General features: G+C 50.4%; 6 protein-coding genes across 6 annotated transcripts; 4 read left to right on the top strand and 2 right to left on the bottom strand.

Annotated features, from left to right (window-relative positions):
• Positions 1-425: 425 nt before the first annotated feature.
• N7498_010891 (MCT family MFS transporter) lies at positions 426-2,003 on the top strand (the record flags this gene model as incomplete). Its single annotated transcript, XM_058457947.1, has 4 exons — positions 426-651; positions 747-1,028; positions 1,093-1,504; positions 1,574-2,003. The coding sequence occupies 4 exons, from the start codon at positions 426-428 to the stop codon at positions 2,001-2,003; spliced, it is 1,350 nt and encodes a 449-aa protein (XP_058304846.1).
• A 593-nt stretch (positions 2,004-2,596) lies between these two features.
• N7498_010890 (MDR family MFS transporter) lies at positions 2,597-4,443 on the bottom strand (the record flags this gene model as incomplete). Its single annotated transcript, XM_058457946.1, is given in 5 exon segments — positions 2,597-3,235; positions 3,286-3,808; positions 3,886-3,985; positions 4,002-4,173; positions 4,255-4,443. The coding sequence occupies 5 exon segments, from the start codon at positions 4,441-4,443 to the stop codon at positions 2,597-2,599; spliced, it is 1,623 nt and encodes a 540-aa protein (XP_058304845.1).
• A 753-nt stretch (positions 4,444-5,196) lies between these two features.
• On the top strand, positions 5,197-6,204 carry N7498_010889 (MATE efflux family protein; the record flags this gene model as incomplete). Its single annotated transcript, XM_058457945.1, has 1 exon — positions 5,197-6,204. The coding sequence occupies one exon, from the start codon at positions 5,197-5,199 to the stop codon at positions 6,202-6,204; it is 1,008 nt and encodes a 335-aa protein (XP_058304844.1).
• A 1,103-nt stretch (positions 6,205-7,307) lies between these two features.
• Positions 7,308-9,098, top strand: N7498_010888 (MFS transporter; the record flags this gene model as incomplete). Its single annotated transcript, XM_058457944.1, has 4 exons — positions 7,308-7,749; positions 7,802-8,405; positions 8,460-8,791; positions 8,842-9,098. Coding segments are annotated over 4 exons (1,635 nt in total), but the record flags the coding sequence as incomplete, so codon positions are not given.
• Positions 9,099-9,713: 615 nt separating this feature from the next.
• Positions 9,714-12,312, top strand: N7498_010887 (putative C6 transcription factor; the record flags this gene model as incomplete). The annotated part of the gene is made up of 4 exons (XM_058457943.1): positions 9,714-10,558; positions 10,615-10,874; positions 10,933-11,158; positions 11,220-12,312. The coding sequence occupies 4 exons, from the start codon at positions 9,714-9,716 to the stop codon at positions 12,310-12,312; spliced, it is 2,424 nt and encodes an 807-aa protein (XP_058304842.1).
• A 314-nt stretch (positions 12,313-12,626) lies between these two features.
• On the bottom strand, positions 12,627-13,910 carry N7498_010886 (fumarylacetoacetate hydrolase family protein; the record flags this gene model as incomplete). The annotated part of the gene is made up of 2 exons (XM_058457942.1): positions 12,627-13,171; positions 13,229-13,910. The coding sequence occupies 2 exons, from the start codon at positions 13,908-13,910 to the stop codon at positions 12,627-12,629; spliced, it is 1,227 nt and encodes a 408-aa protein (XP_058304841.1).
• Positions 13,911-13,938: the final 28 nt, after the last annotated feature.

Below are 13,938 nucleotides of genomic sequence, written 5' to 3'. Positions count from 1 at the left end.
TATCAGGGCCCAGGAAGAACTCATTGATAACATTTGGTACCAAGGCATGAATCCCTGCCCTTTTTAATGCATTAGATCATATGATATTTGCCATATGGCTTGCCTGATTCCTAAGCAAATCCGCAAGCAAGTCCGTCAAGTCCATTGTCCGCACTGTTTGTTAGCTCCGCCACGAAACACCACTCATGGATCGCCCGACCCTCCGCATGGCCCCACTTATCGTCCGCCGCTTGTATAAAAGAAACTTGTATAAAAGAAATTGGTTCCCAAGGGCCAGGGATCTTAGAGACAGTTGCATCTCGAGCTGTTCGCTTCCCTCTGCACATTCAAAGTTTATTGCAATTGGTCAATTCATTGCTTTCCCACCCTACTCCTCCAGTCTCTTAACCACGGCCAGTACGGACAACGCCGAGAATATTACTACCATGGGCGACTTGAAGGCCGACCCCGAGAAGGCTGTATGGCCAGAGTCCGATTTCGACGGCGAGACTGAGCGGGAACCCGGAGACGCCGGATGCCCAATTCCCGGCGACAAGCCAGGCGATGCCACCAAATCGGAAGACGCTGGCCCCCCCGATGGTGGCGTCACTGCGTGGTTGGTCGTCCTGGGAGCGTGGTGCTGCTCCTTCTCCAGCCCGGGCTGGATCAACAGTACGTGTTTTCTCTCTTCCCAATGCCTTACTAGCTTCCCAATATGAGGCATCCAGCAGCAACGCGATGGACTAACAGCAACGCTCTTCCACCAGGCATAGGCAGTTTCCAGGCGTATTACGAGGTTGGACCTCTGAAAGAATACTCCAGCAGCACCATTGCCTGGATTCCGTCGCTTCAACTCTTCTTCCTGTTTGCTTTGGGTCCTGTTGTCGGTATAATATTCGACAACTACGGACCAAGGCCGCTCATTATTGGCGGAACACTTTTTCACGTCTTTGGGCTGATGATGGCGTCGTTGGCGAAGACATACTATCAATTCCTCTTGTCCCAGGGCGTGTGCAGTGCGGTCGGCGTTGCGTGTTTATACTCGCCTGGTAATTCTAACCCATTTCCCCATTGGTTGAGTGTTCCATGCTGACCGAATCCTGTGCGGTGAAGCGCTTGCCTGTGTCTCAACCTGGTTTGCCAAGAAGCGCGGAGCAGCTATGGGAATCATGGTGACAGGATCATCAGTCGGCGGTGTCGTCTTCCCCATCATGATCAGTCGCATGATCAAGAGAGCCGGGTACCCCTGGGCCATGAGGACTGCGGCCTTTCTTATTCTCGGCCTGCAGATCATTGCAATTCTCACAGTCCGCCCGAGAGCAAAGCCCGTGCCCAAGAAGATGCCCGTCGGTCGCTTCGCTGCACCATTCACAGAGTTCCCGTTTGTCATGTTGCTGCTGGGAATCTTCGTCCTGACTTATGGCATTTTCATCCCTATCGACTACCTAGCTGTACAGGGTCTTCAAGATGCACACATGTCCGAGGAGATGTCTCAATACTTGGTGTCCATCTTCAACGGTGCAAGGTAGGTCGACATCCAGCCCAGTTACCGGCATCCCCAAATCTAGTGGAATGCTGACGACTATACCCCAAGTCTCTTCGGCCGTCTAGCCTCCGGTTATGGTGCCGATAGAATCGGAAGATGGAATATGTTCATCATCGCCTGTAGTCTTTCCGGAATCGCCGAGTTCGCCGTCTGGATCCCCGCCAAGCACTCGTCAATCGCTATTGGCTTCGCCATCATGTTCGGCTTTGTGTCAGGAGCCTTTATAGGTCTTTCCGGAGCCCTTACCGTCTCAGTGTCTCCCCTGCCTGAGATCGGCTACCGGCTGGGCGTAGTCTTCCTCGCTATCTCCATCCCCTCTCTCACCATGGCGCCCATCGGCGGAGCCATCCTGCAAAATTCGGCCAACGGCTGGCTGGACGTTAAGATCTTTGGCGGCGTCATGTGTCTCACAGGGTCGGCGATAATTCTGGTGTCGAGGTTGCTCTATACCGAGAAAAAACTTCTCAAGGTGTTTTGAGTGTGGAGTTGGCACATTAGTCAAATCGTTGGAACATGCGGAGGAGAGTAGGGGACTACTCTGGCGTGATGTTTCAGTCTAGAGTTGGAGGTACTTTGGTTCTCATAATTATCATTTCCGGGGGTGCTCGATCTCTTTGGTCTTGAGCACATTACCACGCAATAATGACAAATAGCATAGTGCCAGGTGGGAGTAGAATAAGGGGTCAACCTGAAGAATCGGCGTATCACCTGGTATCAAGGATTTCCAATTAGAGGATGGTGAATTGATGTAAATCCAGAAATCGAAAATAAAAGGCAAGGGACTTAAGAAAAGAACCTCCCGATTGGTAGAATAACCCGCTTCTATAGCCCAAGATATGCGAAAATCACTAACTAGAAATGACATGCTTCTGTTCCGAGTGGTGATTAAACGAAGAACCAACTCGGCTAATTGAAAAAGCCCTTGAATTAGACTTGTCGTGACGATACAGTAATACTGCACTCCTGGTTGAGGGTGTATAGCTTGATTGGGAAAAGATCTATGGGCCAGTATGAACACCGAAACTTAAAGTCAACTAAAGAATAACTCGTTGGAGCACAAAGTTGCAGATCTCAGGTGGACTTTCTCCCAACCTTTAGCGGACTCTTCTGGAGTGGTAAAGCGGCAAGGATCAATACCCCGGCCAGAGCAACCGCCAAGTAGAAGGTCGATCGTACTGCAAGATTATATGAAAAAGCGACAGCCGCCACGTCCTGTGAAGGGATTTTTCCTGCTAAGTTGGTTGCGCCCAGATGAATCACGCTTTCAGGGTCGAGTTCCGGCGCTGTGATTTGCAGGGCGCTCGAGAGGCGATTTAAAAAGATTGCCTGAGCTATACTAATAAAGACTGCTTCCCCGAGATCCTGAGAGAAGGTCATTAGGGCCATTCCCGCAGATAAATCTCCCAAACCCAACACAGCTTGCGCCGCAATGAATGGGATCGAAACGCTACTTCCGGACCCGATACCCAGAAGAATGAGTGACGGGATCCAAAGTCTTTTGGGGGTTTCAGAGGAGAAGCTAGTCATAATACCCATACCAGCCACGACCAAAAAGCCTGCGGGAATCATAATTGGGGTATATATTCCAGTCTTGGACATGAGGGGACCTGTACCAATGGCGGAGACGAGAATTGCAATCACCATAGGTAATGTGCAGATGCCAGACTGTAGCGCCGTGGTACCACGAACTGTCTGAAACCATATTGCGAGCTACAAATTTCATCAGTTAAGATATAAAGATAGCTACTGGATGATCTTACATAGTATTGCACGATCGCCCGACATGCCGACAGTGACAGGCTAAACAAGGCCCCAGCGAGAATCACTTTTTTTTTGATTATGCGCGGTGGCAGCATAGCGCTATCTTGTTTGACGTGTTGGATAAAACAAAACACCACGAAAAATAGGGGTGCGAGAAGGAGGATGGCAACGATACGAGCATTACTCCAGCTGTAAGTTGATCCGCCCCATTGTAAGGCAAGCAAGAGACAAAGTACAGCCGGGGCGAAGAAGAAACACCCCAAGAGATCCAGCTCTCGCAATCGCTCGATCTGCGACTTCTTGTTGCTACACAATGCCGTATTAGGCAGCTTGAGCATTAAAATCATTGCTGCCGGCGCGGCGGCCGTTGGAAGGTTGATAAAGAAGCACCACCTCCAAGATAGGGATGAAGTCAATGCGCCACCAATAATAGGGGCAGTGGCCATGGCAGTGTACTCACTGGCGCTGATGAAGCCAAGGTAGGTTGCGCGTTTTCGTAAGGGCGTGGAAATGGCAACGATTCTATTCAAAACGCGACGTTATTACCACCCGAATTTATTCGCAGATCATTCATCCCGGGAGGCACAGGCCGCACTTACACCATACATCCCTGACTGATGCCGGAAAAGCCGAGTCCAGTGATTGCACGCCCGATGATGAATACCAGAGAGCTCGAAGCCAGCCCCGATATGAGAATCCCTGCCTCAAATATCACCGTTGTTAAAGAGAAACACCCATTTGATCGAATAGTTATCGAAGAGTCTTCCTTGGGAGAGCTGTGACATGCAGGATGTGAGCCGGAAAGCAGCATCATACCAACCGACATCCTCTACCGAGCCAAACTCATCAGTAATGCTTGGGATGGCTGTCGTTAGAATGGTTGCATCCTAGACACAAGTTGTAACGAAGTCTTAGTTTTAGCAGTGTCGTAAGTCTGGTAAAGGCAGCTGGCAATGCGATGGACGTACCAATCCAACAAGAAACACACATAAGCAGAGGGATATACATATCAGAAATAGCTGAAGTCCCTGGGCATAATAACCCGTCTCCTCCTGCTCCGGAAGGTCTCTAGGCACGGCTCGGCGCTTTTCTGGATCGTGCGGGGCCAGTCGAGGATCGTCATTGTCAACAAGAGTGAAGGCGGTACGCTGATCCATGATTTCTATTCAGCAAGTGCCGCTCCAGTGCGCAAATCAATAGAAGAATGAGGGTTTGGGATGCAGAGAAGGAATTGAGAGGGAAATTTGTGAAATTATCGTCATAGAACCATACTAGAGAAAGTATCCATAAATCAACGCCAGCTGCCACCAGCTCCGACTCCGATGCCAGTGAGGCTTATCATGCATGTCAGCATGCGTCATCTAGAACAAGATTTTGTGCCTTTGAGAGTATCATTGATTGGCCTCTAAAGAGTCTCCTCTCTAGGTCGATCGGGCGAGTCCCGTTTCCTGATCAGCCTTTTAGCCAGCGTTACTTCATCTTTATTCCCGACTCCGACTCCGACTCCGACTCCCAGTTCTTGTTACGACACCTTTTGAAGTATATAAAGGTCTCGTCTCCGCAAGATGATACAGTCTTGCTGGTAGTATTCGTTTTTTGGCTATTTTGGTTAGCGTTGCCCGGGTGTGGCAGAGGATCCTTTTATGGCTCACGAAAATACTCCGCTTCTCATCAGCCCACAATCGGAGTCAGACGGGGAGCTCCTTATTTCGTCTTTGGCAGGAGAAACGATAACATTGCTCAAATCGTCTGTACGCCTAGTTCTTGTCTCCTATCTGCAATGTTCGCTTCCCTTCACTGGGCTTTTCTTTGTAGGCCGCCTCGGAATCGAAGAACTAGGGGCTGTCAGTCTCGGATCCAGTATCACCTGTATCACCGCTTATGGGATTTACCAAGGTCTTTGTTCGGGAATGGATACGCTGTGTCCGCTTGCCTACGGCTCGGGTCGGCCGGACCTGGCCGTTATGTACTTGAAGCTAACATTAATCCTCCTGGCAATAATCACAATCCCTATCGCAGTAGGTTGGTGGCATAGCCAATATATTCTTCAAACACTGGTTTCTCCCAACATCGCCGTGTTAATCTCCAAATACTTACGCGTCTCGTTGCTCGGCCTACCCGGCCATGCGGGGTTTGAAACAGGCAAGCGCTTCCTGCAAGCTCAGGGGATCTTCAATGCACCCATCTATCTCCTTTGCTGCACGGTACCTGTCAACGTCGCTTTACATTGGTGGTTGGTCTACCAGCAGCAGTGCGGCTTTATCGGTGCACCAATCTCAGCAGCTCTCTCCGACACGATGCTCGGAGCGGGTCTTTTGGCATACGTGATTTATTTCCAGATCGGACGGACCAAACTCCAGAGCCGGTCGGTCATCCGCGTAGGGCCGCACTGGTGGAAGCTGCTACGTCTTGCCTTGCCAGGGTCCATTACGGTCCTAGCCAAGTACTTGACATTTGAACTGTTGACCGTCGGGGCGGGAAAGATTGATGACATCAGTCTGGCGGCGCAGAGCTTGCTCAATGCGACAGTGGCAATCGCCTTTCAGCTCTCATTTGCAGTCGCGACGTCCGTGACTCTGCGTGTGGCAACCCTCATGGGTCAGAAGCGCCCAGGGCGCACCAAGCTTCAGATCAGGGTGGCCTTTGCCACTATCACGGTGGTGGGGCTTCTCAACATGGTTCTGCTTATAACCTTGCGGTTCTGGATTTCTCGTCAGCTGTCCACATCGGTCGAAGTGCAGACCCTGGTAGTCCGGACCATGCCCATCTGCGCGATCATGCAGATATTCTACGCCACAGCCGAGTGGTCGAATGGGGTCATGAATGGCCTACAAATGCAGCAAACCGCGGGCATTCTATCCCTGATTTGTCATTATACTGTGCGTCTGTCTCTCGGTCGATTCCCTTCATATATCTAATTGTTTGATTCAGATCGCGATTCCGACCTCCTTTGGGGCTGGGTTACTTTGGAAATGGGGCCTTGCAGGTTTATGGCTTGGCCCAGTCGTTGGAATGGCCATGTTAGATTACCCCAGTCCTGCCTACGTTGCTGTGCCCAGATTCCAGTCTCATCAGCCTCACCACACCAGGTTTACCCTACTTGCCACTACATCGGTGATTAGAGGAGGTCTCTATTGAGCTCTGTAAGTCGTCTCTTCATCTGTGTAGCTTTCTTTTGGCTTTTTCTTTCACTGATACCTGTCTTCAATTTTGTGGACAGTGCAACGCAACGAGACACCATTCGCCACTTCCACACTTCCACTCACTTCCCGAACAAGGTTCTGAGCATCAAATATATATGTGGAACCGAGACTAGTTTAAGCCCGAATATCCCGCCTCGTGTCTATTATCTCGAGGAGCCTTGTCTGCACCCGATAAAATAGTGGAAGATGGATTGACAGGTTATCTGAAATACCAAGCGCTACGGCCCATCCGCATTGCGTCCCCAACAATCGGGCTAAGCAAGACGAATTGCCAAGAACGAGAAGTCTACAAAGTCAAATGTACGACGTAGATTATTTTTTAAAAAATTAAAAATTATTCTTTTTTTAACGAAAGTAGTTTTGAGAGGCTAGACTAAGAATTACACCTCCATTAGAAAGTGAGTGTAGCATATTAGTGCGCCAGTAGCCTTAGCTTTGCAAACAACTCGATTCAATGACCCATATTTCAGCTAAAGGGAAATCCACGCATTAAGCTAGAAGCAGAGATGAGATGCCACTGTGAATATAGTGGTCCTTCGTGGCATATTACCATATCTGACTAGCGCAATCGTTCCGTTTAAGGCAATTTGGTTTAAAGTGGGTCTTCCGCCCGGGATGCCAAGCTCCCAGAACTATGCTCATCGGGCCGCATATCCTTTCTCGGATCGATCAATATGTTAATTTCTGGCATGCCAAGTCCAATGAACCGGAATATAAAGGCCCTGCCTTACCTCCAGGGGACATAATTGTTACGGAAAAGGGGCACATTCTACATTTATTCAGTCTGGGCAACTCGATACTTTCCCATACTGACAGGTTCGATACATCTCAGCAACATGGAGAACCCCCAATCACAACGGACCCACAAGGTTGACTCCAGTCAAAAAGCCTCCATTGAGTCTGAACGGGTGGACTATCTCGATCTTCCTGTGCGAGAACTGGCTGACGGCGCCGATCTTCGAGAATACACCACCGAGACACAAACAGGGGAGATCATCAAGCCTGTCAAGTCCAATGCTACCGGCAAGATTGGAGATTGGAAGCTAGTCACATTCACCATTGATGATCCTGAGAATCCCAAAAACTGGTCGAAAGCCTACAAATGGTACTGCACAATGGTTGTCGCGGTCACCTGCTTCGTTGTCGCATTTGCTAGCAGTGTTATCACTGCTGATTTAACAGGTCCTATGAAATCCTTCGACGTTTCTCGTGAAGTTAGCTTCGTGGTTGTTACTGTTTTTGTCATTGGATTTGGTGTTGGTAAGTGATGACAACATTTCAACTTGTTCATATTTCACTGACAACGTACTAGGGCCGATGGTCTTTGCTCCAATGTCAGAAATGTTCGGTCGACGCCCGGTATATGCCATTACTCTACTGATAGCAGTGGTCTTTATTATCCCTTGCGCCGTCTCTAAGAACATCGGAACCCTTATTGTTTGCCGAGCGATTGACGGCATCGCCTTCAGTGCGCCAATGACCCTGGTCGGTGGTACACTGGCGGACATGTGGAAAAACGAGGAGCGAGGCGTGCCAATGGCTGCGTTTAGTGCAGCACCCTTCATTGGCCCGGCCATTGGTCCTCTTGCTGGTGGCTTTCTTAGTGATAATTGTGGCTGGAGGTGGCTCTACTGGTTGCAACTGATTCTGGCCTTTGTTGCCTGGGTCTTAATCACTTTCACCGTCCCTGAGACATATGCGCCAATCTTGTTGAAGAAACGTGCCCAGGAGCTTCGCAGGGCTGAAAACGACCCTAGGTACACTACTGAAGCTGAGCTCGACCCTCGCCCTATGGGGCAGAAGTTGCGCATCTTCCTCTTCCGTCCGTTCCAGCTTCTCTGCCTAGAACCGATTGTCTTTTTTATTGCCATTTACATGTCGGTCCTGTACGGATTGCTGTACATGTTCTTCGTTGCGTAAGTTTTGCTGCTTCTCCTGTCTCTTAGTAAAGATTCTGACGATATATCCAGATACCCTATTGTCTACCAAATTGGCAAAGGATGGAGCGCCTCGAGCACTGGTATGATGTTCATTCCTATGGCTATCGGAGTACTCATGAGCGCCGCCTGTGCTCCTTTCGTGAACAAGAACTATCTTAAGATCTCCGAACAGTATGGTGGCAAGCCTCCGGCTGAGAAGCGCCTGATTCCCATGATGTATTCTTGCTGGCTCATCCCGGTTGGACTTTTTATCTTTGCCTGGACATCATACCCCGAGGTCCACTGGATTGGACCCGCCATTGGAGGTTTGCCCGTCGGTTTCGGATTCATCTTCCTGTATAACTCCGCCAACAACTACCTTGGTAGGTTCTGCCTTGCAGCGAGCGATATTTCAATGCTAACGATAGTTCAGTCGACACCTATCAACACCAGGCCGCCTCTGCTCTTGCAGCCAAGACATTCCTGCGGTCCATGTGGGGTGCTTCCACTGTTCTCTTCACAGAGCAGATGTACGACCGCCTCGGCTACCAGTGGGCAAGCTCACTTATTGCATTTATTGCCTTGGCCTGCTGTGCCATCCCGTACGTCTTCTACTTCAAGGGCGAGTCCATCCGTCGCTTCTCCAAGTATGCCTTCGCCGATGATGAGGAGCAGACGGCCAAAGTTTGAACAAAAATAAGAAAGACAGAAAGTGCTGGTCGGCGGGATTCCATCCCTAAGCCCACCCGCGATATTCCTCTTATTTGCATTTTGCATTCAAAATGAATGCAAAATGACACTGATTTTTCTGCTTCCATGACCAAATGATGAAATGGGCATGGCGTTGATGATATATATTACCTGGGTGCACATACAAACCTTGGATAATTAGATATACACTTATGCAAATAATAAACCCATTCGAAGAAAATCCATTCATATTATATTACACAGCTTTCTGACCGTTTCATTTCTGACGTAGAGCATAATTCGCCGCATTTGGGCGGCCCCACTATGAATCACGTGCTCACGGCAGATAAGGCGCGGGCGATGATGCACTCTCGGTTCTCCAATCGTCTCCAATTAGCAACTGCCTGCGCTGCTGCGCCAACACGAGTAATGAATAGACGTTGAGACTTTTTTTGGAATTTACGAACACCCACAGGCTACGGCATTGCTTTCGCTTCTCGAATCGGTCCCTATTTTCTGTGGCGAGTCGCCAACAGTTGCAAACACCTGCAGTGCTCGACGCACGATAAACTCGCGAAGCCTAGAGAAGTACCGTGGAGGAATTTTGGAAGCACAATGACGTCGCCATATCCACTGGGCCCTTCATTTTCGCCGTCCGATATCCCCGCGGCGCCCAACAGATCCGTTTCCGAACTTCCGCAGTCCCAGGTGGACGCCATCATTCGCACGAAGCGCAAAGCGCGCGAGCCCAAGGCTTGCTACCCGTGCCATGCGCGCAAGGTTAAGTGCGATCGAAACCTGCCGTGCGACGGATGTGTCAAGCGCGACCATGCAGATCTTTGCTCCTACGAACGGCCCTCCAAGAAACGCTCACAAGGTTTCCGCGAAAGCCCCGTGGGTGGCCCTCAGACCGGCCCTAGGACGGAGCATTCCTCTCTCTACGCCTGTGATGATAATCCTACACAAGTGAAACACGAGCCCACTGCAATCCGAGCAAATGGCGGTGGTGCAGGCGCCCGTGTGTCGATTGCGCGGGAGGAATGGGACAATGTGCGCAACCGACTGCGAGAAATGGAGTCAACCATCTCATCATTACGCGTGGGTCTCGAAAGGGCAGACGAAGGTCCCTCTACAATAATGGACTCCGGGAGTGTGCAGAGCGGCGGTGCGAGTTCCCGGTCTAAGGCCGCCTCGCCGGAACGTGAGGGCATCCACGCTGCAAACACTCTCGGTAAAGGCACGGTTCACCTGGGATCCCGTTCCGTCCTGGCCTATATCTTGAATAATAAGTCTGGGTCTGATCAGCTTCAGGCTCTACTGGAGGGTGGAATACTGCCCAAGTTGGGGCTCGACAACGAATCTGCAACGTACCCATTTGTCGATCTGTGGTCGTCGGACATGTCGACATTTGATATTAGTGCGGTTTGCAGTGCCCTCCCGACGGATCAACAGTGCAGAGAGTGAGTCAACTTTGCCGAATGATCAAGCTCATAAAATTTCTAATTCCTTTGTGCAGGTTCTTCTACTATTACAAGGATATCGCGGGGGCAATATATCCCGTGCTTGAAGATGTCCACCAATTTGAGAACAGTCTCGAGCTTCTCTTGGAAAGTAGGGCTGCTTCTGGTGGAGCTTACCGAGAGGATGTCGACGAAGCGCAATCCCCATTTGGTGTGAGCATCGCATATCTCGGTTTGCTATTTGCTGTACTGGCGTCCGGCTGTCAGTCATCGGATCTCGGAAGTAAGGAAAGGGAATTAACCTCTCAGGTCTATGGTAATTCAGGAACCCCCAGATACAGATTAACCGCTCCATTGACTGACATTTCATCCAGTTTGCTGTTCCTACCAGTGCCTTCGCATGACCAATTTCTTGTCTCAGCCAACTATTGAAGCAATCCAAACGCTTTTGGTTATTGGCAACGTCTTGTCCTACAACATGAACCCTGGAATTTCCTATGTTCTACTCGGCATGACTCTCCGTATGGGTCTGGCCCTCGGTCTTCATGTGGAGTCAAGCAGGTTTTCGTCGCTTGAACGGTACCGCCGTCGTCATGTTTGGTGAGTGATTCCCAGCTAGATCCCCGAGGGTCTCCTGGTCATGTCTAACTGATATCCATAGGTGGTCCATGGCTTGGCAAGATAGCCATTTCTCTCTTTCTTATGATCGCCCGTCTACGACGGCGGTCAGCCAGCCTGATATTGCGTACCGAGAGGGCTCAACTCCGGGCCATTTCTCGTACTTTGAAACTCTCTGTCGAGTCATTTCCCTGGCATTGGAGGTTGTTCGCATCCGAATGCTCAGCCCTCATTCTCAAATAAACTTCGAAAGCATTCAGGGGTACAAAGAAAGGATACAGCAGATTATGGTGGATGCAAAGCCCTACCTGCGGGATGCGCAGTGGTGTTCCACCGCAACTGAACATCTGGAGCGGCTCGTGCTAAAATTGCACTCGTCATACTTCTCCTCTGAGCTCTGCCGGCCAGCGCTGAAAGCGAACGCCGAGTCTAGTGATGCCGATACTGCCAGCATGCGTGGTCACTGTGTGTCCAATCTCATGTTGACTGTGGAGGCGTACATTGAGATGCACAACATCAGTTCGCATGCAGCACGCTCATGGATTGCACTCCAACGCGCGATTAGCTCTGCATTCCTTCTCGCGGTCATCGAGGAAGCCAAGTTGGATCCGAACGTGTGGAATCTTTTGCGCCAACTCGAGAGCATTATTGCTCAGCGAGCTAGCAACGAGCGGGCCTACGATACGGGCGACGTGGCGGGTGCTACTGACAGCATGACCTCGCCTCTCCAAGGCATCGCTACCTATGACCCGATCACCGGTGTGACAAACCCGCCAGCTGCCGTTCAACCCGCCCTGGATCCCACTTCTCCTGCCGCCGGTGGTCCTGACACCCAGACGCAATGGGCGAAGTCCTTGGCTAAGACCCACCGTGCTCTGCAGAAACTCCTCACTGCACTCGGGAATCAGCATGGGCGGTCTACTAATGGACGCAGTTCTGCATATCCGCACCAGCCTAATACTAACCCTGCTGCCGCCTCATTAGGCATGTTTGCTCCCCCTGTATCGGCAGGCATGACTCCCAGTGTTTCATCTCTACCACCTCCTACCCCAGAGAGCTCCGGCAGTGGGGAATGGACGATACCAAACATCCTTGATCGCGCGTCGGAGTACATTCATCCGCCACTCTGGAGTTAGAGTGGGTGTACGTAAGACTTGATGTGGGTGTTGTTTTTCGAATATCTTTCTCCTTTGGCGCGACCCTAGAGCATTTTCTCGGCGCCGGATTATCTCGTGTTCTGCTTTATTAAACATCGGGGTGTTGGTATTTGGGACTCTTGGGATGACTTGTTTGTTGTTTGCAATTCTTGATATCTCAGTACTTCATACACGGTTTATAATTTTTGGTTTACTAATTCACGATATCTCGAACATTGAATAACTTCATACCTGTAGAGTACAAGAGTTGGGCCTCCGTTCTAAATAAAACTTCGTGAAACAGCTGACCGAATCTATACTCTCTGCGCGGGCTTCAACTCGCCCACGCATTCCCCAAAACCAACACCAGAACCTGCACCCCCAGCCACGGCAGTCATGCGAACTACATCCCCATCCTGTAGTTGTGTGCGCTTCGAGCCATCGACGAGTGTGATGGGTTCGTTCCCAGCCTTTGTCATTTCTACCAGACACCCGAGTGTTCCATCATCCGGGCCACTGACAGTTCCCGTGCCGAGGATATCTCCGGTCTGAAGATCGGCACCCACGCTTGCGAGATGAGCTGCCATTTGTCGTCCACTCCAGTACAGGTGCTGGTTATTGGATTCGCTTACAGTCGAAGCTTGACCTGCCGTGATAATTTCGACCTTCATACCAATGTCATAGCTGGACTCGGGGATATCCTCCAGATGGCTGGCCAGTGCAACCTCGGGCTTGGGGCCAGGCACTTTGAATGGCTCCAAGGCGTCCAATGTGACCGCCCAAGGGGAAATTGATGTGCCAAATGACTTTCCATTCATCGGACCAAGCGGCTTCATCTCACATGCTTGAATATCGCGAGCTGAAAGATTTAGTTAGGGCTCGGTTGATCCGATGGTGAGTATGTAGTTACACTCACAGCTCCAGTCATTCAGAATCACCATCCCGAAGATATGTTCATCTGCATCCTTTGCATTCAATCCTTGCGTGGCGTCAAGCTTCTTTCCCACGATTAAACCAATCTCCAGCTCATAGTCCATGGCTCTCGACGGGCCATAGATGATCGGCTTTTTCTCTGAAGAGGCGGTCAGGTCATAGAAATGGCCATGCGGTCGAATGATTGGAGTTCCCGAGACCACGATAGTGCTAGCGCGGCCATTGTATGCGATTGGGAAATGAAAGAATCCAGGAGGGGGAGTGGGATCGTTGATGATCGCGCGCCCCGCGTTGCGAACGTGGTGCAGACTACACGAGAAGTCCGTGAAGCCGCCTACGGAAACGGGAAGATACAACGTAACTGCGCTGATATCTTCGGTAAAGGCCGTGGGTAAAGTCTTCTTCAATGTTTCTTGCAGCACGGCCCGAACTTGGCGATGTACGGACTTGTCCAAGCCCGCATACTCGTTGAGCGTGGGTTTTTCAAAAACATTATTTGGAAGACCAGAAACTCCAGCGAAGAATCCTGATCGCTGCAACTCTGCAAGGAAGACGACGTTGTTTTCAAGCCGAGTGGCACATTGGATCTGATGGCACTTGGACGAGGCTACTCCGAACGGGATATTGGCAATGGAGAAATGACAGTTATAGTTTGGCGAGGTCATATTGCGAGTATGTGTAGATGCAAATGAC

The sequence above is a fragment of the Penicillium cinerascens genome, assembly GCF_028974065.1.
Source record: "Penicillium cinerascens strain IBT 15544 chromosome Unknown scaffold_4_segment0_segment1, whole genome shotgun sequence".
In the NCBI taxonomy this organism is placed as follows: Eukaryota; Fungi; Ascomycota; class Eurotiomycetes; order Eurotiales; family Aspergillaceae; genus Penicillium; species Penicillium cinerascens.
Note: the sequence above shows the minus strand (reverse complement) of the source record. Positions and strands in the feature narration are given on the sequence as shown.